The 23,389-nt window shown below is 46.4% G+C and overlaps 1 protein-coding gene across 1 annotated transcript in view; it reads right to left on the reverse strand.

The window, feature by feature from the left end:
- Positions 1–13,568: 13,568 nt before the first annotated feature.
- The window catches only part of Ice1 (interactor of little elongation complex ELL subunit 1), a 49,181-nt gene continuing 39,360 nt past the window's right edge, over positions 13,569–23,389 (reverse strand). The window contains exons 17-19 of the mRNA XM_027400124.2: positions 22,942–23,048; positions 18,287–18,385; positions 13,569–15,081 (exon numbers count right to left, since the gene is read on the reverse strand). Of these exons, the coding sequence (XP_027255925.1) occupies positions 14,870–15,081; positions 18,287–18,385; positions 22,942–23,048 (418 nt within the window). The 3' untranslated portion in view covers positions 13,569–14,869. The remainder of the gene's footprint in view (positions 15,082–18,286; positions 18,386–22,941; positions 23,049–23,389) is intronic.

Genomic DNA, 23,389 nt, shown 5'->3' on the forward strand with positions numbered 1-23,389 from the left:
ACTTGACACAGGATAGAATCAACTAAGATGTGAAAATCTCAACTGAGAAAATGTCTCCATCAGACTTGCCTACAGGCACACCTGGGCGGGCATTTTCTTGACTAATTGTTGATGTGGGAGGGCCTGGCTCGCTGTGGGCGGTGCCATCCCTGGCAAGGTGACTCTGGGATGTCTAAGAAAGCAGGCTGAGCAAGCTATGGGGAGCAAGCCAGTAAGCAGCATTTCTCTATGATCTCTGCTTTAGCTCTTGCCGCCAGGTTCCTGCCTTGAGTTTCTTTCTTGACTTTCCTGACCTGGGAGTGTAAGCCGAAATAAATCTTTTCTTCCCTAAATTGCTGCTGGCCATGGTGCTTATCACTTATCGCTTATCGCAGCAACAGAAAGCAAACTGCACGGCTGGGGTGCAGTTGTCCGTGTGGTTGGACAAAGCCTCTGCTTTCCGGGTCTGTCTGGGGCTTGTCATGGGTGAGGCATTAATAATCTGCAGCATGCCTGCCAGAGCCTGGCCTTCACCTGATTGCCAAGTTCACAGGAGAGCAACCAGCACTGTAATTGTCCTTGAGGACAAAGAGGCACCTTGTGATTAAAAAGTCTCACAGGCCCAAAGATGGAGTGGCTTCAGCCTAACAACCTTGCAGGCTTCCACTATTTTTCACTGAGGAAATAATGGACATACACATCATGAAGAATTATGTGGAGAGGACTGCAACACTCCGGTTCGAGAAGTCTAGATTCGGAAATATGAATGTCTTTGTCCTCAAATATCCCAGCTGGGAGACATGCTCATCAATCTCTTCAGGAAGGTTTCCTTCCATACAAATGACCTTTCACACCGGGCCACCTGTCTCCCTGAGTGTGGATGAGTAACTGGTGCAGAGGGGATGCAGATACTGTTAGTCTAGTTCTTCCATAACTAGCTAGAAAAAAGTGGTCTGGGTCTGGAGAATCGTAACCCAGGACAGGTGATAGATCCAGTCAACCGATGGATGCTGGACACACAGATTGTAGCATTCAAGACTTTACATCTTTACGATTGGATGTCTGGCAGAAAGAACCAAAGAGAGGAAAGGTGTGGTTTGACGCACAGTTTCTGAGGGTTCAGCCCAGAGTCTGTTGGCTACATGCACAGGGGCAGAACATAATTGTAACGAAAGCCCTTGGCAGTTAACAACCTTCCCTCACTCTCTCTAAGCCTCAGGTGGAAAGAAAACAGAATGAGATGGGGGAGGAGGATGGGGGAAAGAGATTTTTCAGTTCCTAAATATCCATTTTTCTGGAGGCTGCTGGTACATCTGAAATCTACAAGGATGGCTGTGTGGGAATTCAGGGGCAGTTGATGGGCCACACTTGGATCTGTGTCCCCAGATTGCAGTCTTTGGTGGAGATGCTCTCCAGACGGTAGAACAGGCGTGTGGGCGGGCAGGCAGGCATGCAGGCACACGCATGTGCTCACGATCGCGCGTGCGCGCGCACACACACACACACACACACAGAGAGAGAGAGAGAGAGAGAGAGAGAGAGACAGAGAGACAGAGAGAGACAGAGAGAGAGAGAGAGAGAGAGGGGCACGCACAAACAGAGACAGGCACACACACACATACACATACACACAGAGAGAGACACAGTGTGGGGAGCAGTGCATCACACACACACAGGCAGACACAGACACAGACACAGACACAGACACAGACACAGACACAGACACAGACACAGACACAGACACAGACACAGACACAGACACAGACACAGACAGACAGGCACACACACACAGACAGACAGGCACACACACAGAGACAGACACGGGGTAGGGGGCAGTGCTTCTCACATTACTCTTGTACATCCATTCTGGGCTTTTCACTGCTTCCTAGAGAATCAGGTTTGGATTTATGCAACTGTTCCTTCAGCTGAAGGAAATTATTTTACTAATATTTGAAGAGAAATGATGGGGGGAAGTTCTCATAACTTTAATCTTTTGAAGATGCGCTTCTTTTGCCTTATTTAAATTAATCATTTTATCCCATGAGAACAGTGGATTCATATGCAGTTGAAAAGCAGAGATACCATGTCCCCCACGAGCACAGCTTATGAAGCCACAGCAAGGCATCGTGATCAAGACAGACGTAGTCGGTGCTCTGTGGTATAGCAAGACCTAAACCTCTCCCCTTACACTCATCTGTGACCACTGATAATCAAAACACCTATGACTGCTGGTAATCCGTGAAGCCTCTGATTTCTGTAATTTTATTTCAGAAGTTATATTTCACAGTAGGAAATATCAGAAGAGTAGCTTGTCTTCACTCTTGAAGCCATTTTTTGCAGGCTATGGAATTCCAGGTTGGTGTGTGTGTGTGTGTGTGTTTACAGGCAGGTGCCCTCTTAGTACTTTAAAGATGAGTTTTCACAGCTTCTAGAGACGTCTATGTCTGCTGAGGACTCTGCTTCCCTACCCACGGGGTGTGCTCTTTCCCTGCCCTCCCTATTTGCTCTTCAGTTCTTGTTTCCAGTAGGCACCCTGTGTGCCTCACAGCTTCGTCTGTCTTAGTTGGCAGTTTCTGAGTGTTCTGAATCTGTGGATGAATATCTTTCACCAGTTTTATTCCTAGTAATACATAACCGAAAACTATTCATTCTCTTTCTTCCCCTCCTACATGTTAGACCCCCACTGCACTGTATTCCATGACCTTCTCCACAAATCGCTGTTGTTATTTACTATTATTTCTTATTTTCCTCTGTCATTTGTTTGTCTTCATTTGTTGAGACTCTCTAGCCTAGACTGGTCTTGTCCTGGGGAATTTTCTTGCCTCAGCCTCCCCAGTGCTGAGATTACAGATCTGAGTCACCATACCTCAGAGTTTTATTTCTTGCTTTTTATTTCTTTTTGATAGCTTTAACACTACCATGTTTAATTCTGATTGGTGACTTGACTGGGCTGCTAAGTGCCTAAGGCATTAATAAGACTCAGCTGTGCATGTGTGAGTATGAGTGTGTATGTTCGTGCGCATGTGTGTATGGGGGGTTTGAAGAGGAAACTAACCAAGGACTTGTTTGTAGTAGGTCTACATCATCCCATGAGTTGAGCTCCTGGGATGAATCAAAAGGGGGAAAGGAGAAATCAGCTGAGAGCCAGCATCCTCCTTTCTCTGCTTTTCTGATCTGCACAGCTATGAACAAGCAGCCTCATACTCCTGCCATGGCAGCCAAAGCCACACCTACCTCTAAGCTGCCTTGACATGATGAACTGTCGCTAACAGCCAAAACAAAACTGTCCCTTCCTCAAGTTGCTTCTTGTCTGTAATTTACTCACAGCACTGTGGAAAGTAGCAGCACAGATTCTCATTAGCTTCCCTAGCGAACACGGACTCTTCTTCTGCCTGGGCACTCTGTCCTCAAACCCATCGACTCCTCGGTTCCAACGGTGTATGTCCCATTTTGTGCAGTGATTACTTAGGCCTGACATACCCTCAAACATACTAGAGGTTATTCAACAGATCATTTCATCTAGTTCAGATTACTGTAAGAATCCCTGTCAAATAATTCCAACTTGTGAGCCACAGAGGACATGCTTCTGTTAGCCATCTGAGGCCTTCTCCCTGAGACACGAAAAGGTAGTTGTTGAAGGAAGTTTTACTTTAATTAAACTTAGTCTGTAGTCCAGCTGGGGCTGAGCTTTTGGACAAATATTTGTTTCTATTTAGCGTTACCTTCAGACACTGCAATACTTGGACTCTGAGCATTTGAGGAATTACCAAATTTTCTCTGCATTACCGAAACCATCTGCCAAGCCAGAACACATCTCACTTTGGTTTACAGCAGGGCCGAGGAGCTGAAAGTCTCAGCGCTCCTCCTGGGCCTCTGTGCAGATCTTGCTCTGTCTGCCCATCTGCAACTTTGTCAGCCAAAGCTTTTGCTCCCCAGAGGGAAGTTGCTCTGTTTGTGCCCAGAGTGCCAAAGGCTGACTGGTCTCAGCAGGCATCTCCTTTAATGAGCAGCTCTGGAACTGGGCGTTCTCAATCTTACCCAGTCTTAGGCATCCTGGACTTGAGACAAGGGCTGTAGGAAGGGCTGACTGTTGGGAGGATTCTGCAGAATCATAACCTGTGCTATAATTATGTTTGCTGAGATTCACGACAATTCCCCCTCATCCTCCCTCACAGAAGACTCTTTTCTCTATGGCATCTACAAGAGTGAGTACAAGAGTGAGTGTAGTTCTGGGCCTCAGAAGGAGCTGCCTGTTTTTTAGACTGGAGTTCACTTTCTGTTTTTTTCAGCCAAGCTCTAACATTCAAAAGCACATGATTTTGTGACCTATATATCAAGTTTACTTTATCGAGAGGAACAATTTTATTTTCTTTCTTTTTTTTTTTAAGATTTATTTATTTATTATACATTGTTCTGTCTGCATGCATCCTTCAGACCTGAAGAGGGCACTAGATCTCATTATAGATGGTTGTGAGCCATCATAAGGTTGCTGGGAATTGAACTCAGGACCTCTGAAAGAACAGCCAGTGCTCTTAGCCTCTGAGCCATCTCTCCAGCCCCTAATCTTATTTTCTACAATCTATACACACACCAGATATCTTCCACTATTTACCCTCTACTCTCTATCATTGTGCATCTATGCATCTATGAGCTGTTTCCTGGTTTGTCTTCTTCCTTTTATCTCCCTCCCTCTTTCTTTCCTCCCCTCCCTCCCTCCCTCCTTCCTTCCTTCCCTTCTTGTATGTGTGTGGTTATTTTTCACATTGCCTTTTGGCTTTGTAATTTGAAGCAGGTCTTGTGTTTATAGGTTCATATTGCTTTCAAAGCTTCTTTAAAATTTCACAATCTCTCCCTCTGGCAAGCTCTCATCTTCAAGTCCCCATCACCCTTTAAACACACCGAGCCCCTGCTGCTTTGCATTCTAACCTGATACATAAAGAACACACTCACTTGACTTCAGGCACACAGTTGCTTCTGTTGTCTCATGGCATTTTCTCTGGTTTCTTGTATTTTAATATTTTGTAGGTGTATCAACCCATGTTCCTTGGGAATTTGTCTATAAGAATCTATTTTCTTTTTCTTGTTGTGTGTGTGGGTCAAGGTTTCACATATCCCAGCCAGCCTTTAACTCCAAATATTTCTGCCCCTCATCCTGAGTTTTAGGGTGACCAGCCTGTACCACCACACCAGCTCCTGTTGGGTTGAGGGTGCAGCTCAGTAAATAGAGCAGCACTTGCCCAGCCTCCCAAGACCTTTCCCAACCAGAGCAAATGGCTCCAGCCCTCACTCAAGCTTCCCTGTCCTTTCTCACCCCTACTGTGCCAGCTCACTCACCTGTGCGGGGCACATCTACCATCTGCTACTCAGCACTGCAGGGAGAGTCTCTTCCTCTCAGTCCTCCTGACAACCTTGACACTCAAACCACCGCCCGACCATGTTGACAGCACTCTACAGATGCTAGATGAGAGAAGAGGCCCATCCTGTCAGCTAATGGCCTTGCCATCACCGAGTTCACCATGCAGAGCACCAGAAGGGACAGGGTTGCTCCATCGTTTAAAGTGATTTCTATGCAGCCTGTGTCTCTGTAGCTGTATCTAGGTGTTCAGGTGAAGGTAGATGATGACTGATTTACAAATTCACTTAGCAGTACTGAGGACCACGCCCAGGGCCTTGTGAATGCCCAGCCAGTCTCTGTCATTTCTGGCAGGGTAAGACTGAATTTAAAAATGTATCATTTCTACAAACTCTCTTACCCACACCCAACTTCAAATAGTTTGGACAATAAAAGTCTCAGCCAGACTTCATTTCTAATTTGAAATTAATCACTGGGAAGAAATAATTATCTCCTAAAATGAGTAGACATCGTTATTTAACTATTGTTTGGGAACCTTGTGAATAAATGTTTGATTGACTGAGTCTGTATAAGATTGAATAATTTAGCCGCCAAGTGCAGGTCTACATCTGGAATTATGCAAAGATGCTGTGAGATGTGTGTTATAGATTTTAGAAGGGATGCCATCTTCTCTAGGGGGAAGGACACACCTTGTGTGGCATTCATGACAGGGTCATGAACAGGAGGCATGAAGAGAAAGGTGGTTTTTGCAAAAACAGAGAGACATTGTCTGTCTTCCCTGCCTGCCATACGTCTAACTCCTATGATACATGGATGCTTCCACGGCGAATCCACCTCAGCATTGCTGTGCGAAGGACCATCGAACATCTGCAGGGGTTGCAGGCAAACAAACCGACAGTGCTCTTGCCCTCCGGGAACCAATTTGTCTCTTGTGGTTGGCCCACTGCTGCTTACCAGGATCAACAGCATCTTCCTTTTCCAGGGAGGTGATGATGGACATGGCTACCAAGGCTGACCTTCTCACACTCTTCCTCCCACCCTTGTTCAGTTAACATGAGATGCTGACACTTCGATACCAGAAATACATCTCACCTTTGGTGAGTACTTTGTGGCTAGGAGTCCCCAAAGGCAGGCTCTGCAGCAAGTGCTTCTCAGGAGGCACTGCAGCCACCAGTGTCCAAGGTATAGCCTGCCTGTGCCTCAGGCTCTACAAGCAAGTGTGGTAATACAGAGACAGGTATAGTGATGACGACAGTGTGCCCTGAGGAAGACAGAGGTGTAGCATTCCCTCTTAAAGTTTGCATTTCTTTGCAGCAGAAAGGTTTGGGAGCCCACTGACATAACTTTAATAATTACGAAAGAAGAGTGCCGAGACAGTCTGTATGAACTGGAACACTGAAGCAAATCCGGGCTCACTTCTACTCACTGGTCAGCAGACACAAACCAAAGTTAAGGTAAAACAGCAACTAAAACCTTCCCATTGTAGTGGGATGCTCGCTAGCTCTGTAAGTTACTAGCCCTGGGGTTGAGATGCCCCATTAGACTCTCCCTGTGCAATGGGACATCAGGACTATGCATTTTGTGTGAATGTTGAGACCTACACAAACCTTTGAATGGTACTTATTAAAAAACAGTATCTATGAGCCTGGTGTGGTGGCTCATGTCTATAGTCCACTGTGGGGCTGAAGCAGAAGGAACGAGAGTAGGAGGCCAATCTGCATGACATAGTGACTTCAAAGACAGCCTGGGCTACAGAGTGAGACTGTATCTCAAAAAAGTCATTTGTGGTTAACATGTACTGCTTCATCTTTGCTACACTATGGGATGAGGAGAGCACCCAGAATATAAGGAGTCACATGAAGTCAGAGGCCCTTTCCCCACCCAAATTGACCCTGTTGGGGAGGATTCCAGGCACATGGCTCTGTAACCACCCTTAATGAGGCATCTGGAGTCTCGGCACTGCCTGTGAGGTCCCTCCCTGGCTCTTCAGAGGCCGGGACACACCTGCTTCCCTCTGAGGAAATGCACATCATCTGGGACTGTGGCCATGGAGGAGCATTTGCTAATAAGTGAGAGGTCCTGGGTTTGATCCCTATCACAGCAAACAAATACATAAAAATTAGGGTGATGCTCTTAAAGGATGGGGTTGGATTGATCTGAAAGACCTTTTGTTTCTAAGTGTGTCTGAGCAGTGGCCTGCTGACCAAGGTGCAGAGCACCCCCTGCTGGCAAGACAAGGTTGCCAAGGCCTTGCGCTCTCAGCAGATTTTCCACTAAAAAGGCTTGCATGGGACTAACAATAATTTAAAACTAAACCAAATAACAGCCTTGGACAGCCAGGTACAAGGATCTCTGTTTTGAGAATTCCATCTTCAAAGCTCCTTTCTGTGTACTAGCTTGGCCATATTGTAGAATTTGAATGAACAGGACATGATGCACAACTTGTAAAAACTGTGCAATAATCTCAGACGCACTGTTTTTTTCCTTGAGTGCATTTAAGGGGGATGTACATATAAAGAATTAGAGGAAAGATGAAAGAGAGCTTCGCTTTCTGGACTTACATCTCGCTTAATTTCCCATCCGATGCCAAGGTTGTTCTTTAAAAGTGAGTTGCCCAACATAGGCTTAGGTTTAGGGGTTACACCGCAGATGCACCAGTTGGGGGACAGCTGTCTAGGTGGGCGAAGGCCCACTCAATAGGAAGGAGTCCATGCCTGGCATTGCTAAGCTAGCCAACTACCCATGGCTGGAGAGGCCATGGACCTGAGAGCCACTACTGCCACTTCCTAAGCCATCGTGACATCTACCTGTTCTATATTTGCACAAGTTCCCTCCCTCCCTCCCTCCCTCCCTCCCTCCCTCTCCTCCCTCTCCCTCCCTCCCTCCTCCCTCCCTCCCTCCCTCCCTCCCTCCCTCTGGTCACCATCACTTTATTCCCAGCTTCTGTAAGAGCCAAGACTTCATGGTGCTCGTTTTGTTTTGTTTCCTGTGCCTGATTAAGTTCACTTAACACAATATCAGTTCTACCAGTCACAGCCACATGATGCCCTCTTTGTGTGCATACATTATGTTCATTCACATGCATATATAAGGTTCTTTGCACATTGGTCCATCAGCCAGTGGACACTTAGGCTGTTTGTCACTTCTGGCTGCCATGAATGGTGCTGCTGTGGACATGGGGTGCAGGACATGGGGGTCTAGATGTCTTTGCAAAACACTGATGCATATTCCACAGTCTTTGGCCCTCTGCCCTACTATTACTTCCAAGTATTAGTGGCAGGGTTCTCTCTTGGCCACCCTCATTGGTCCTATTACCCCATTTCACTAGCAACAGACACACTTACTGGGATGGAGAGACGGACAGCTTCTTGTGACTTCGACCTACATTTTTCTGGCAATTGGTAGTTAGCATTTTATCGTGTATCTATCAGACATTCCCACGTCTTCTGAGAGACATCTGTTTAGGCAGCTTGCCCATTTTTAATGGGTGTGATGATTAATCTTGATTGTCCATTTGGTGGGATTCAGAGTCACCATGGAAACAGATCTCGAGGCGTGTCTATGAGGGATCTAGATTAATGAGGTTAGCTGAGAGGGAAAGATAGTCTAAATGTGGTTGGCACCATTTCTGCCAGCTGGGGGCTCAGAATGAGTAACAGGGAAAATGTGAACTGAGCATTAGCATTGAGCATCCTTTGCTTCCTGGCTGTGGATGCACTGTGACCAGCTACTTCACCCTCCTGCCATCACGCCTTCCCCACCACGGTGGACTTGTCCCTTAGGATCTCCAGCAGAAACATTTTCCCTTCCCCCTTGGGCTGCTGCTTGTCCAGTGTTTCTGTCCTGGTGATGGGAAAAGAAACTAGTCCACTGTTCATAGTCTTTTCTTTACTTCATGTATGCTCTCCATATTAGCCTGGATTGATGCACACATTGTAGGTAAGGTCTTTCTTAGCCTAGATTGATGTATACTTTGTAGGTGATGTCTTCCTTAGCCTGGATTGATGTCCACTTTGTAGGTGATGTCTTCCTTAGCCTGCACTGATGTACACATTGTAGGTGATGTCTTCCATCCTGTAGGTTTCTTCTGGCTGTTTCATTGCTAAGTAGCTTTTTAGTTTGATGTGATTCCCCATTATTCAATTTTGTTTTTTGTTTGCCTACGCTTTTGAGATCTGATGAAAACAAAACACTAAAACCCGCCCCCCAGCAAGATCCTCACTTATTCCAGTATCCTGAAGTATTTTCCCGAAGTTTCCTTTGAATAGCTTGCCTGGTTACATGGCTTCCAACACCCTTTTGTTTTGTAACCAGTGAAACACAGATATTCAATTTGCAGCACGTTGGGTTGACTTTTCCCCCACTGTGTATTCTTTTGTAACTATGTTGATATTGGTTCAATGTAGCTCAATGGCAGTGTCTCATTGATCCGTGGGTCTCTTTTTACACCAGTATCATGTCTTGAGTACTACAGCTTTGTAGGGTTTTAGGTTCAGGCAGCACGATACCTTATACATTGTTCCTTATGCTCTGACCACTTCCTATCTGGAGCTTTCTGTGGTTCTAGGCAGAGTTCAGACTGGTGTTTGTACAGTTCTGTGAAGACTGTCACATTTGATCTAGACTGCAGTGGGTTCCAGAGGCTTTTACAGGAGTGTTTCTTGGAGTCTGTGAACAAGGGGCAGTCTTCCAATCCATCAATTTTCTTTTCTTTTTTTTTCTTTTTGGTAGGTATTGTAAATGACATTTGTTCTGATTTGTTTCAGAGATCTTGTAGTTGGCAAAGGCAAGAATTTTGAATGCTATTTTCTTCATTCTGAGATTTTGCTGCATTCTTTAGTCCTAACAGTTTTGGAGGGGTCCCTATTTAAAGTCACATTATCCACAGTGACAATGACCTTCTTCTTTTCCAATCTCACTGCTGCTTCCTTCTTTTGCCAGTCTGATTCCTCTGGCTAGGAATTCCAGAACAACGCTGAATGGTGAGCGTCCCTGTCCTCTTTCCGTTTGAGAGGGAAAATGGCCAGTCATTTCTGATCTAGCTTAACATTAGCTGCTGGCTAATGCTAACCGCCATGTTCTCCTTCAGCACCTGCTGGTTCAGTCTCTATCTGAAGTGACGGCTCTACTGACCTACTCAGAAATCTTTAAGCTTTCATGCTTCAGGGTAGGTCTAGCTGCCCCGTGGGCTCTGAGCAGGAAGTGGTGTGGGCCTGGGGCTCTCAGGGCAGAGGCCTATTCCGGGACTAGACACGTGTGTGTGTGTGTGTGTGTGTGTGTGTGTGTGTGTGTGTGTGTGTGTGTGTGTGTGTGTGTGTGGTGTGTGTGTGTGTGTGTGTGTGTGTGTGTGTGTGTGTGTGTGTGTGTGTGTGTGTGTGTGTGTGTGTGTGTGTGTGTGTGTGTGTGTGTGTGTGTGTGTGTGTGTGTGTGACCCCCACTGAGCCTGCTGAAGACCTAACACCCTCCACAAGAGCGGGCTCTCAGGGCAGAGGCCTATTCCGGGACTAGACACGGTGTGTGTGTGTGTGTGTGTGTGTGTGTGTGTGTGTGTGACCCCCACTGAGCCTGCTGAAGACCTAACACCCTCCACAAGAGCACCAAGTCCTTCCCAAGTGCTACAGAGTTCACAAATGCTACTTCCACACAACTCTCCCTGGCCTTACAAGAGCACCAAGTCCTTCCCAAGTGCTACAGAGTTCACAAATGCTATTTCCACACAACTCTCCCTGGCCTTAGACTCACATTCTACCTCCACCTGCACTCAGAGACCATTTACTAATGGGAAACAAACTGACTCCAACACACAAACATACCAGACAACAGGAAGACAGAAATCCCTTGATATAAAAACATGTTATTATTTGTTCAGAAGGGCAGGGAAGAGGGTTCACAATCACACTCATGTCTAAGTGTCAGACAGGTAGGAGGAAGTAGGAAGGAAATGGCTTACACACTAGTTCCTCCCTGGCTCTAGAAACTCAATTCTAGAACCACTTCATTAAGATCTTTGCCTCATCTCTGTCTTGAGGAGCCAAGTGGCTAACTCACATGTATCACAGCTATTTACACTTCAAAAGACACGCAGGTATGCATGTCAAATAGCAATGAGAAACCCCAGTCCTCATCAGTCATGCCGGAGTACCACGTCTGCCCTGTCCACCAAGGTCACTGCCACAACCACTAACCCACCTGGACACGTTTATTTTTACCCTAAGTATTTTATTTTGTGATTATTCATAGAAATCACCAAAGAGGATTTGACCAAACAGTTAACATTATTTGTACCTGTTTCCAGGTCATCACCTGCCATGTACTGTGGAAATGGGCCCAGGCAGTCAAACCAGTAGCTTAGAGTGGAAAAGGGCTTTTCTGATGGACAGGCTTCTAGTCGCCTGCCTCTGCTCATGGGCTGGTCTGCAGCGCCCCTTGGTGGCTACACAATTCAAAAAGATTCCTGTTCCACAATTGCATTTGATAAACTGCACAGCCACATTATTTTTTTATATAAATGATAATAACAAGGGAAGAAAAAAAAAACACAACAAAATGACCACCTTCACTGAGCCACACAGCAGTTCCAAGGACATACTGCATCATGACCGTGTTACTCCTGCCAGTTCAGCTCCTGATCAGAGAGGGTCAGCAGACATGCCCAGCCCACGTGGCTCCACCCAGCTCCACTTTACAGTTCCCATGAGATGACAAAAGCTTCCACCTGCATACTGCTGGGTACCAAGAATCACTATCAGTCTGCCTCACTCAGAGACAGCCACATGGCACTACAGGTGGCCTCTGTCCTTGCAGATATACCACGAATAGTAAAAGCATGGCAGCCAGAGTTGGCACTGTGCCACCATCCATGGAAACTTAGAGGCGCTCAACCGCTGGACACCACAGATGTGCAAAGCTTGACCCCTCGGTCTCACTTCCCGCTTTCTCTACCACCTCACTTCCTTATCTAGCACGGGGACATTGTACTTTCTCCCACTCTGTCCTAACCTTGCATCCAGGAGGATCCAGGGAATGCTAGATGAACAGATGAGACACTAGATGAGATGGAGAGCGGGAGGGAGATGGCGGGCTATGAATATGAATGTGTGAACCAGTTAGCACTTGGCCTGCTTCAGCTACTGATCCCCAAATCTCTGCCCTGACCTCTAATACAGTTTTGCTTATACAGGCTCCAGGCCACCAACTCTTGGACATTTTGTTTCCAAGGCAAATGGAAAGCATGCATTTGTGAGCCCCACCACCAAGCCTGAGCCCCTATTCCTGGCCACTCAACTTGGTGGCTCAGTACCCTGGTCCTCACAGACACTGAAACAGAATACTGTTCCTGCCTCTAGGTCAGGCTTGAAACCTATCTATCCTGACCATCTGCACTGCCACCTACAGCACCTTGTACCTGTCCCCTCTGAGGCCTAGGTCTGTATGCCTCGCCCCGTTCTCTGTACACACACACACACACACACACACACACACACACACACACACACACACACACACAACCTTGAAGTCCTGCATCAGTTGGCTTCTTTCTGCACTTGCTTGCATCCCTTTACCCTAGGGCAGTCCAGTGAACAGTCACCATCACACCTCTGGAGCCCAGGACTCCACAGGAAGACCTGCAGTTCAGCCCCAAGTGTGCTGCAGGCTGCCATTGAGCAGGACATGGACAGTCACTTGCAGTTGAGCCTGGGCATCTACTAGCACTCAGAAGGGCTTCTCCTGAACAGGGAAGGATGCTACCATTCCCTCTTCTAGGCTGACATCCTCCTTCTGGGTCCCTCTAAGTTCACCTCCTCAGGTGACCCACATTATCTCATGCTGACATCTGTGCCCCTTCTCAGTACTTACCTCACCTAGGTCGAGTGGTGATGACTTAGGAGAGTCTTCTCTTTCATAGGTCAAAGCGCTGAGAATGTCTGCTGTAGAGCTGTCCCTATACACAGAGCCCACAGAGCTTTCCCTGTACACAGAGCCTGTAGAGTTGTCCCTGTGCAGAGTTTGTAGAGCTGTCCCTATACACAGAGCTGTCCCTGTGTACACAGGGCATATTGGGCACCCCATTCCAGTTCACAGCACAGGCAGGAGGAGTTACTAAAAAGAGCTTCCAAAGGAAGCTACTTAATAAACAGGGTCACCAGAACAATTGTCAGGTGTTACAGCCATCAATTATAAATGATCAGCAAAGCCGACAGAAAACCATTTGGCTCTACACATAACTAATCAGAAGAACAGTGTATATGGCTTGCTTTTATTTTTTATTATAAAAACACATACAAGAGTTTTAAGAAATAATGGATAATAAGACGAATCAGAATCACAGTGAGTTATTAAACCCATTTCTATATACAAATACAAAAATTCCGAAAGGAATATCATCCAATGTGAAACACATCATAGATAGCACTGTCTGTATGCACATACCCCCACAGGGCTGTCCCCATGCAGAGCCCACAGAGCTGTCCCCCTACACAGAGCCCGCAGAGCTGTCCCTATATACAGAGCCTGCAGAGCTGTCCCTATACAGAGCCCACAGAGCGTTCCCTGTGCAGAGAGCCTGTAGAGCTGTCCCTGTGCACGGAGCCTGTAGAGATGTCCCTATACACAGAGCTGTCTCTGTGCAGAGAGCCTGTAGAGCTGTCCCTGTGCAGAGAGCCTGTAGAGCTGTTCATATACACAGAGCCTATAGAGCTGTCCCTGTGCACAGAGTCCACAGATCTGTCCCTATACACAGAGCCTGTAGAGCTGTCCCTGTGCACAGAGCCTGTAGAGCTGTCCATATACACAGAGCCTGTAGAGCTGTCCCTGTGCACAGAGCCTGTAGAGCTGTCTCTGTACAGAGCTGTCTCTGTGCACAGAGCCTGTAGAGCTGTCCCTATACACAGAGCCTGTAGAGCTGTCCCTGTGCACAGGGCCTGTAGAGCTGTCCCTGTGCACAGAGCCTGTAGAGCTGTCCCTGTACACAGAGCCTGTAGAGCTGTCCCTGTGCACAGAGCCTGTAGAGCTGTCCCTGTGCACAGAGCCTGTAGAGCTGTCCCTGTGCACAGAGCCTGTAGAGCTGTCCCTGTGCACAGAGCCTGTAGAGCTGTCCCTGTGCACAGAGCCTGTAGAGCTGTCCCTGTGCACAGAGCCTGTAGAGCTGTCCATATACACAGAGCCCACAGATCTGTCCCTGTACACAGAGCCCACAGAGCTGTCCCTGTACACAGAGCCCGTAGAGCTGTTTATATACACAGAGCCTGCAGAGCTGTCCCTATGCAGAGCCTGCAGAGCTGTCCCTGTGCGCAGAGCCTGTAGAGCTGTCCCTGTGCACAGAGCACACAGGACTTTGCTGCTGCCTCAGACTGGCCATCTCTATACAGTCCAAATGGGAGCCTTGCACTGTCACCTGCTTTATGCTTTTCTCCGTTGGACCTCAGTTAGCTGAAGGCAGACTAATCCTTTACAACAAAAGGTGTCAGGGCACTTCTCTGCACAGTGACCATGACCTTCTGATGACCTTCCCATCTCAGGGAGCTGAGCCCCGGGCTCTCAGGGTGCAGAGTCTCCTGCGCTTGTGGAGACAGCTGAGCCATCAGCACTAAGGGAGCCAACCTCTTCCAGGCAGCTGACGATTGCAGATGGAATAGTGTTGGAAGTCTGTGTCCGCCAAGCTTCCAGGATCTTGGATATCTCTGCTGGATTGCTAGGACTCAAGTCACAAAGGGCATAGACAGCTGCAAGCTGCACGCCCCATGGAATATCTGAAAAGAAATTTCACATCAGTTGTAAGAGAACATCTGTTTCTCAGAATCTCAGAATGTGAGACCTGGAGGACACTACTCAGACAGACTATTTTCTGCCAGCAATGAAATGTCTTCTATTAAAAAAGTTCATTCAAGACCTGTCTAACAATGAAAAATAAAAGAACTCTTTGCACATCTGAGCAATGGCTGTCACAAGGACTTTGGAGCTCCTCTGTCCCCATGAAGCTGCAAACACACATGAATCCCAAAACAACCAACTAACACAAAACTCAAACAACCTCCAGCATTGTCTCTAAATGGACAGAGACATGAAAATCATGATAAAATAGACTAAAGCCCATCCATGTGCCATACTGACAGCAGATGAGACGGTGACTCAGGGCTAGTGTGGCTACAGGCCACTGTAACTCTAGGCAGTGTGGTGCCAAGCCAGTGTGACTCTAAGGCCAGTGTGACTCCAAGGCCAGTGTGACTCCAAGGCCAGTGTGACTCCAAGGCCAGTGTAATTAATTACAGGCTAGTGTGACTCCAGGCCAGTGTGATCTAAGGCCAGTATGACTCCAGGCATATGTGACTCCAGGCTAGTATGACTTCAAAGCAGTAGAACTCCAGGCCAGTGTGACTCCAAGCTACTGTGACTTTAAGACCAGTGTAACTTCAAGTCAATAGGAATCCAGACCACTATAACTCCAGGCCAATATGACTACAAGGTCAATGTGACTCTAAGGCCAGTGTGACTTCAAGTCTAGTGGGAATCCAGGCCAATGTGACTCAAGGCCAGTGAGACTCTAAAGTCAGTGTAACTCCAGGCCAGTAGAATTCCATGCCAGTATGATTCCAGGCCAGTGTGACTCCAGGACATTATGGCTCCAAGGCCAGTGTGATTGCAGGTCAATGTGACTCTAGGCCAGTGTGACTCTAATGCCAATATGACTCTAGGCAAGTGATACTCCATGGCCAGTGTGACTCTAAGACCAATGTGACTGCAAGCCAGTGTCATTCTAAGGCCAGTGTGACCCCAGATCAGTGTGACTCCAAGGCCAGTGTGACCCCAGATCAGTGTGACTCCAAGGCCATTGTGACTAAAGACCAGTGTGACTCTAAGGCCACTGTGACTCCAGGCCAGTGTGTCAGAGCTAGTTTAGTCATAGAGCCATTATCCCTATCTTGTCAAAAGTCTAGTTTTTAAAATATAATGTATTAATCCATAATTTAATGTAATTTACTGAAATTTTAATTATTTAGGAGCCAAAGTTCATTATTAACCATACACCTCTTATCTTTTACCTTCTATGAGCAAAGCAGGGAAAGAGGCAAAGTATAGTTTTAGGATGAGTGTCCCTCATTCACATGCACACTCACAGATCTAACCATCCTCAGGTCTAACCGTGACATTCCTTTACGGTCCTATGTGCCTTCTATACACAGCACAGGTAACGTAGCACAGCATTTCAATAATTTCATGTATTAAGCAGTTTCGTGGCATGGAACTTTACAGGTATAGTATTTGTCAGTGCTCAGAAAGTTTCAGATTTTGGAATGGGGTGATGCTCACTCTCTGCCAAGGGCAGTTCTAGAAGGCTCTACTCCTAAAGCAGGAAGCATACACCAGAGAAATCCATGTGTCTAAACTGAAGCTTTAAAAGGATCTTTCTGAAGAGTCAAGAAAAACATAGAATATCGCTTCCTTTGGGGCCAGGACTCAGTGAGGTATAAACAAGGCATTCATACCAGCCTTAAACATGCACATGTGACCCTATGAGACTTCCCAGATGCTGCAGCACACAAGCCTGCACCAACAGGCTCTGCTGATTCCTGACTCTTCCCTCTGGGATGTAGGGTATGAAATGAGGACTGTGCCTTTATAGCTCCAGGGAGTCGAGGATGCACACAGTGATGTCCCATGATATACGCCTCCTAGGTGACACGGTCTAGGCTGCAAGATGACTCATCAGCTATGACCCTGATACTTTTTGTATGACAAGATATGCCCAAACTGTTGTCAAGAGTATTTTCATATGGAAGCAATAGACACTGCCATACTACCTGGTCAGAGTGCCTCAGAGTAAGCACTTACAGGCTGTTTTCCATAGGCAAGGCCCAGTGCCATCAGTCTGCATATCTAGGGAGAAGCTGTTTAACTACATGATCCTTGACTACTCAACATTCAAAACATAAACCAGACCCACCATTCTAAGTGTTACTCTGAGTGAGCTTCCCCCAAAAGAGCAAGACATCAAATTTCACACCACGAGATCCATAAATGGCTAACACACTGCGCCCCATCTGCTGCAGGCCCTCACCCCATGTAGCTGTGCTGGCTTTCACTGAGGACAGCTCCAGCAGAAAGCCTCACAGGCATTTTAGCAATTGTGGCTCTCTCCTCTTAGATGACCTTAGCTTGTGTCAAGTTGACATAAAAGTGGCTAACATATTACTTAACAAAGCAGCAGATGTTAGTTGTGGAATACTATTTTAAGGCGTGTTACATTTGTTTGTGCTCCAGAACATTTGTTTAACAATGTAAAGATGTGCTGCTTTTGTTTATGCTGCATTTGTTTAACTCTGTGAAGCTGTGATTCTTTGCCTGTCTAAAACACCCCAGTGTTTAATAAAGACCTGAATGGCCAATAGCAAGGCATGAGAAAGGATAAACAAGGCTGGCAGGCAGAGAGAATAAATAGGAGGAGAAGTCTGAAGAGAGGAAGCAAGCTAGAACAAGGGGAGGAGGATGTCAGGGGCCAGCCACCTAGTCAGCCAGCAAAAGTAACATAAACAGAAGCAAGAAAAGGAAAAAGCCCAGAGGCAAGAGGGTGATAATTTAAGTCAAGGAAACCTGGCAAAAACAAGCCAAGATAAGGCTGGGTGTTTATAAGTAATAATAAGACTGTGTGTGATTTACTTGGGAGCTAGGTGGAGGGCCTCCCAAAAGAGTAAGATCAAGGGTAAAAAAATATAAAAAAACAACCAACAGACATTTTGTGCTTATGCATGGGTGAGACGTGGGGAGCCATTCTCAAGATGTTTCCTGAATGGCAGGGCACCAGGTGGGGGAGCAGGGTTCCTTCTTTGGAGGAAGCACTGCTCAACAGGACAAACAGACTTTCACAGAAACAACACACCATGAGAGTCAAAACCACATGATGCTCCAGTTGGAGGGGCACTGGCATATGTGTTCTGGACATGAAAGCCATGGTCTTACCTTCATCCTGAGCATGTTGTATGAACATACCAATAACCGAGCTGATATTCTTTACGGCAGTTGGAAATCCTTCCTTCAAACCCAACTGGCCTAACCGACCTGGGGAAACAAAACACAGTGAAAGCAGGCTTTAGTACATGCTGGTTATTGCTTCCTAGAAACTGCAGATTCACATTCTCTTTCATTTAATATGGTGCAGTGTAAGCCAGGAGATCCTAGACTGTAGCAGGAGCCAATGTTCAGTGAGACAGCCGAGGCCACGGATCTCACAGGACGGTGCAGCCTGCCATTCAGGAGGCATCCTGAGAATGGCTCACCACTGCTTACCCAGGCGTGAGCACAACACACCAGCTGCTTTCTTAGGGAGTGTGCTAACTACTTTTATGTCAACTTGACATAAGCCAAGTCATGGAGAAGAGAGAACACAACTGAGAAATAAATGCCTTCGTAAGGTTGGTCTGTAGGCAAGCCTGTAGGGCACTTTCTAAGTGATTGATGTGGGAGGGTCCAGCTGGTGGTCCTGGGTTCTCTAAGAAAGACTAAGCAAGCCAGTAAGCAGCACTCCTCCATGGCCTCTGCAGTGGTTCCTACCCCTAGGTTACTGTCCTGACTTCCTTCAACGATGAACTATGATGTGGAATCCTAAGCAAAAAAACAAGCCCTTTCTTCTCCAAGTTGCTTTTGCTAACTGAGACAGGGAGCAATGAAGAGACAGAGTTTAAAATGTGAGACAGATAACTTCACCAGGTTAGCAGAGAAGGCTGTGGTTGCCCGGACAGACTGACGGCAGAGCAGCAGCCACAGTCAGAAGGCCTGTCACCAACGCAAGGAAGCTCTGTGTTTCCTCCCCACACTGAGGCAGGGCCCAAGGGTGCCAAGAAAGCACCCCATTAGCCATAGTGGGGTCTCAATGAGTGAGGCAACTCTTCCCAGCCAGTACTTACGACAACCTCACCAGATAATGTGCTTGATGGAGCGAGCACAGCTACTCACTCCCAACCTTGATTGTGGTGCACACATGGGTGACATGGGAAGTCACAGGAGTGCATGCAAAACACAGCACACCGAGCACACAGATGTTATGAAAAGTGTGTCCAAAGGTGAGTTGTGAGTGTAGCCAGGCACCCTGTCACATGCCATGTTCACTGACAAACCAGAGCCATTGGTAGAGGGAGCTAAGTTTTCTAATAAAAAGCTGCACCTTGAAGGAAGTTAATGCCATGGGCAATGGTAACATGGGAGCTTTGAACCAACAACTTCCATCAGCCATCTTAGCCTGGGAGCTCTCTACTACTTACGTCCCCCTCTAAGCATGACCTTGTATGTGTGTTCTATGTATTGGTGACATAACCCGCTGTTTCCCAGGTGAACACTGCCAATCACAAAACTGAAAGTGGGCGAATGGGTTTCTCTACCTGGATTTCAGGTTTCATAAGCAGGACCCCATCTCAAGGAAACCAAGGAGGGACACCTAGAAATACTCAAAGTAGCATTGCAACACTCTTCACTTTCAACAATTAGATTTCTATACAAGACTCACTTCGTTTTCTGTTTTGTTTCTTTGAGACAGAGGCTTTCTGTGTAGCCCTGGCTGTCTCCTGGACCTAGAACTCAGAGATCTGCTGCATCTGCCTCCGGACTGCTGGTAGTAAGGTGTCACCACCACTGCCCCACTAAGAGTTACTTTTGCTCACCCCAAACAACACAGCACACTATATGCAGAACACAGGATGAGAAAGTGCTGTTTCCTACCGAGGATCTAAGAAAAGACTCCAGGCACTGCCATCCATGCCCACTAGCTTTGTTTCAGAAGTACCATTATCTTTAATTACAAATGTCATAATGGTTTAATGTGGCGGTCAATTAGACTGGCTGTAGAATCAACAAGGTAAACTCTGGGTGAGTCTGTTGGGTGTTTATCCTGAAATGACTCATTAACTAAGGGGAAGACCCTCCCCCAGAGTGGGCTGGGCTGGCCCCCTCCCCTAAGGTGAAGCTGCTGTTTTTTCTTTGCTTCTCACCCACACTTCTGCCTTGGCTCTGCCACCCTCAGTCAGTGGCCCTGTCCAAGGCTCAGCTTATGCAGGCATCACCTCTGCCAAGACACCTGCAGCACCTTGGTACATCAGGTCCTCCCTCACTTTCTTGGATCATCTCCAACATGATACTGGTAAGGTGTGCTGGAGCCAATCCTACTTAATAACTGAATATGGCTGCTGGCTAACAGCCACGTTTATTGCTCATTTAGTACTTACCATACCAAAATGTTACACACTGACAGAAAGCTTGTTTTTCATTATAGAACACAATCTGGACTGAAGATGGCTACCCATCCTTCAAAGTCCATATTATATATTTATGTATTGCCATTATATGGCATTGTCAGCTCTGTAATAATAATGAATAATTCTTGTCCATAGCAATTGTAGTAATTATCAATTATTTAAGAATACATTTATTACTCTAAATCACTCTATCTCTTGTAAGCCAGGGACTTTAAGATTTAAAAAATAAACAAGCCTTAATTTCACAAAAGTACAAATGGAGTTTTGTCTCTCCAATTATCTTTATTCTGGCTGTGAGATAAAGTTCCAGCATGTTCTTCCTGAGTTACATTTAGTGCAAAGTGCTTTTGTGATATAAGTAGTAGCTGCTCTGGAAGTATTCAGTGACATCTAACCCCAAGGGCCTGCTGTCCTGCTAAGAGCAGTTTCGACATTTCCGCTTTTCCTAGACAAGCTTCCCTGGGAGTCTGTGCTGCCCAGCGGGAGAAGCACCAGAGCAGTACTCCACCTGCTTACCCCTCTCACTGCAGGACAAACAAACAACATAATCACTGTATCAAGAATATCACAATTCCCATTTCCAAGTGTGGTTTCAGGTTGGAAAGATGGCTCAGTCTGATTCCAAAACTCACGTCAAAAGTTAAGAGTATTGTAACCCCAGTACTGAATCACTGGATCTTGATAGTCAGGTAACCTAGATAATTTAGTGAATTTCAGTCCAGTAAGAGACAATGTCTCAAAAACCCCAAAGTAAAATAAACAAACCCCACAAAGTAGATGACATGCCAGATATGACACCTGAGGTGTCCTCTGACCTCTACAAGCATATATGCACAGAGGTATACACACACACACACACACTTGAGTACTTGGGTGTGCACATAAAGTGTGGCATCATAATGTCACATTTTAGGGGAACTACCACAGACATATATGAGCTTTATAAACAGACCACAGTGAAAAGACAGTATTCCTGCTCTCACTGTACCAGCAAACGCGCTTTCTCCTCTGTGTGAACCACCCAGGTCAACATATACTGACTAGCTTAAATGCTTTCCTCTTTCTGTAAACTCTCAAAAAGCTTGCCACTTTCAGCAGTTAGTCCACAGCAGAGCAGTCTCTCGAATCCATGAGCAGCTTCACCAGGACTGGCCCCAGGCATATGCACGCTACCTGATGGCTCATTTGCCAGCACAGGCCCTTCTCACTACCATCTTCCTCCTGATCTAGGAGAGAAATAGTCACTAACCAAGAAACTCAGCAAAGCAGTCTGAGACTGTGCCATATGGAGTGTGCCTGGGATCTCCAAGCCTGTGCCTGTCCATCCTTTGATTTGGGGGCTCATGAATATCTAGTCTTTGAATGTCATTGCTTCTCCTGTTCTCCTACTAAGTAACATAAAACACACATAGTTTTACTTATTTCCCAGGAAGATATGTTCTGTCTTAGATATTTTATAAATGTTCTAAGCACAGCATTGCTAACTGGTGCATGAAGTTCATGAGGAAGAAAGACTTTTGTAGACACAGTGACAATCAGCAGGGACATTGTATTTCCTACTATGTCCTTATAAGTTTTATTCACATAGCACATTCTCATAGGGTAACATTATTGTCAACAGAATTGCCTTTGAACTTTATTTAGCCAAAGGGCTCTTTGAACAAATCAGGGTGGCTTTGGTTTTTGTCCCTCAGATGGAAGGAAGACACCCACAGGTCAAACAAAATATGAGGGTTGTTAATGAACAGAGAGCATTACTGGTGATCTGGAAGGAGTGGACAGCAGGCTGCCACAGGTCAGGCAAAGATGAAAAAAGTAAGTAAAGGTAAGGGTCTCACTAGAGTTTACAGTGAGGAGAGTCTGGGTCTCATAGCATTCTCCAACAGCAACTTTCATTTCTCTAATAATCTGAAGTGACTCTTCTTAGACATCTACAGTTGGGTTAGCTTAGAGGAAGGTATGCAAGCTTGTGACCCCTGAGGCCCAAATGGAAGCCCTCAGGCTTGGTGGCTAGTGCCTTTGCCCACTATGTCATCTTGCTGGTCCACATGGAACAAGACTACAGAATACTTGGTAGCAATTTATGAACCTCTGTGCATGTGCCAGCATCATCTCTAGAATTATATGTCAAACACACTACCATGGAGCGGTGACAGAGGCACTAGAGGACTAGGTGTAATGTGAGAAAGAGTAAGGAGGGTGGTGAAGCACAAACCCACCATTCTGACAGTGTGACTGTAGTCATGCCGGGGCGCTTTAAAGCCAATGTACACTCTTAGTGTAGTCAACATACACTCTTAGTGTACTCTTGGTCCTCACCAAGATCCTAACAAGAACAAGGGTGGCAAAGGCAGTCAAACAGAAACTTACCAATCAGTCTCAGCACAGATGCGACAATAACATCCGGGGTGTATGCGATGTTAGAATGGCCTTTCCTGTATTTGATCCACTTATCCATTACAGGCCACAGCTCCTTACTAGAAACAACACGACAAGATACAAGCCCGTCACTGTGCAGACAGTACCAGACAATCCCACAGAACTGCTCCTGTAATTCTGGCTTTTCTTCCCAGCGCCCTCCCGCCATCTGTTTACAGATGTAGATGACATGACACAGTGATGAGCAGGATCTGGATGGAGTCACTTAGAGGACGAGGACAAGGACAGAGCATCTTGACAAGTGCCAGCTCTGGTCCTTCTGTATCTGGGAAAGAATGACCTGCCTCCCCGAGCTCACCTGAGGAGTCACAGACAGGCACTAGGCACAGCTGTCATTTCCCTACATAGGACTGACAATGACATGTTTCTCCATATGTCT

This window comes from Cricetulus griseus, chromosome 2 (assembly GCF_003668045.3).
Source record: "Cricetulus griseus strain 17A/GY chromosome 2, alternate assembly CriGri-PICRH-1.0, whole genome shotgun sequence".
NCBI classification, from domain to species: Eukaryota; Metazoa; Chordata; class Mammalia; order Rodentia; family Cricetidae; genus Cricetulus; species Cricetulus griseus.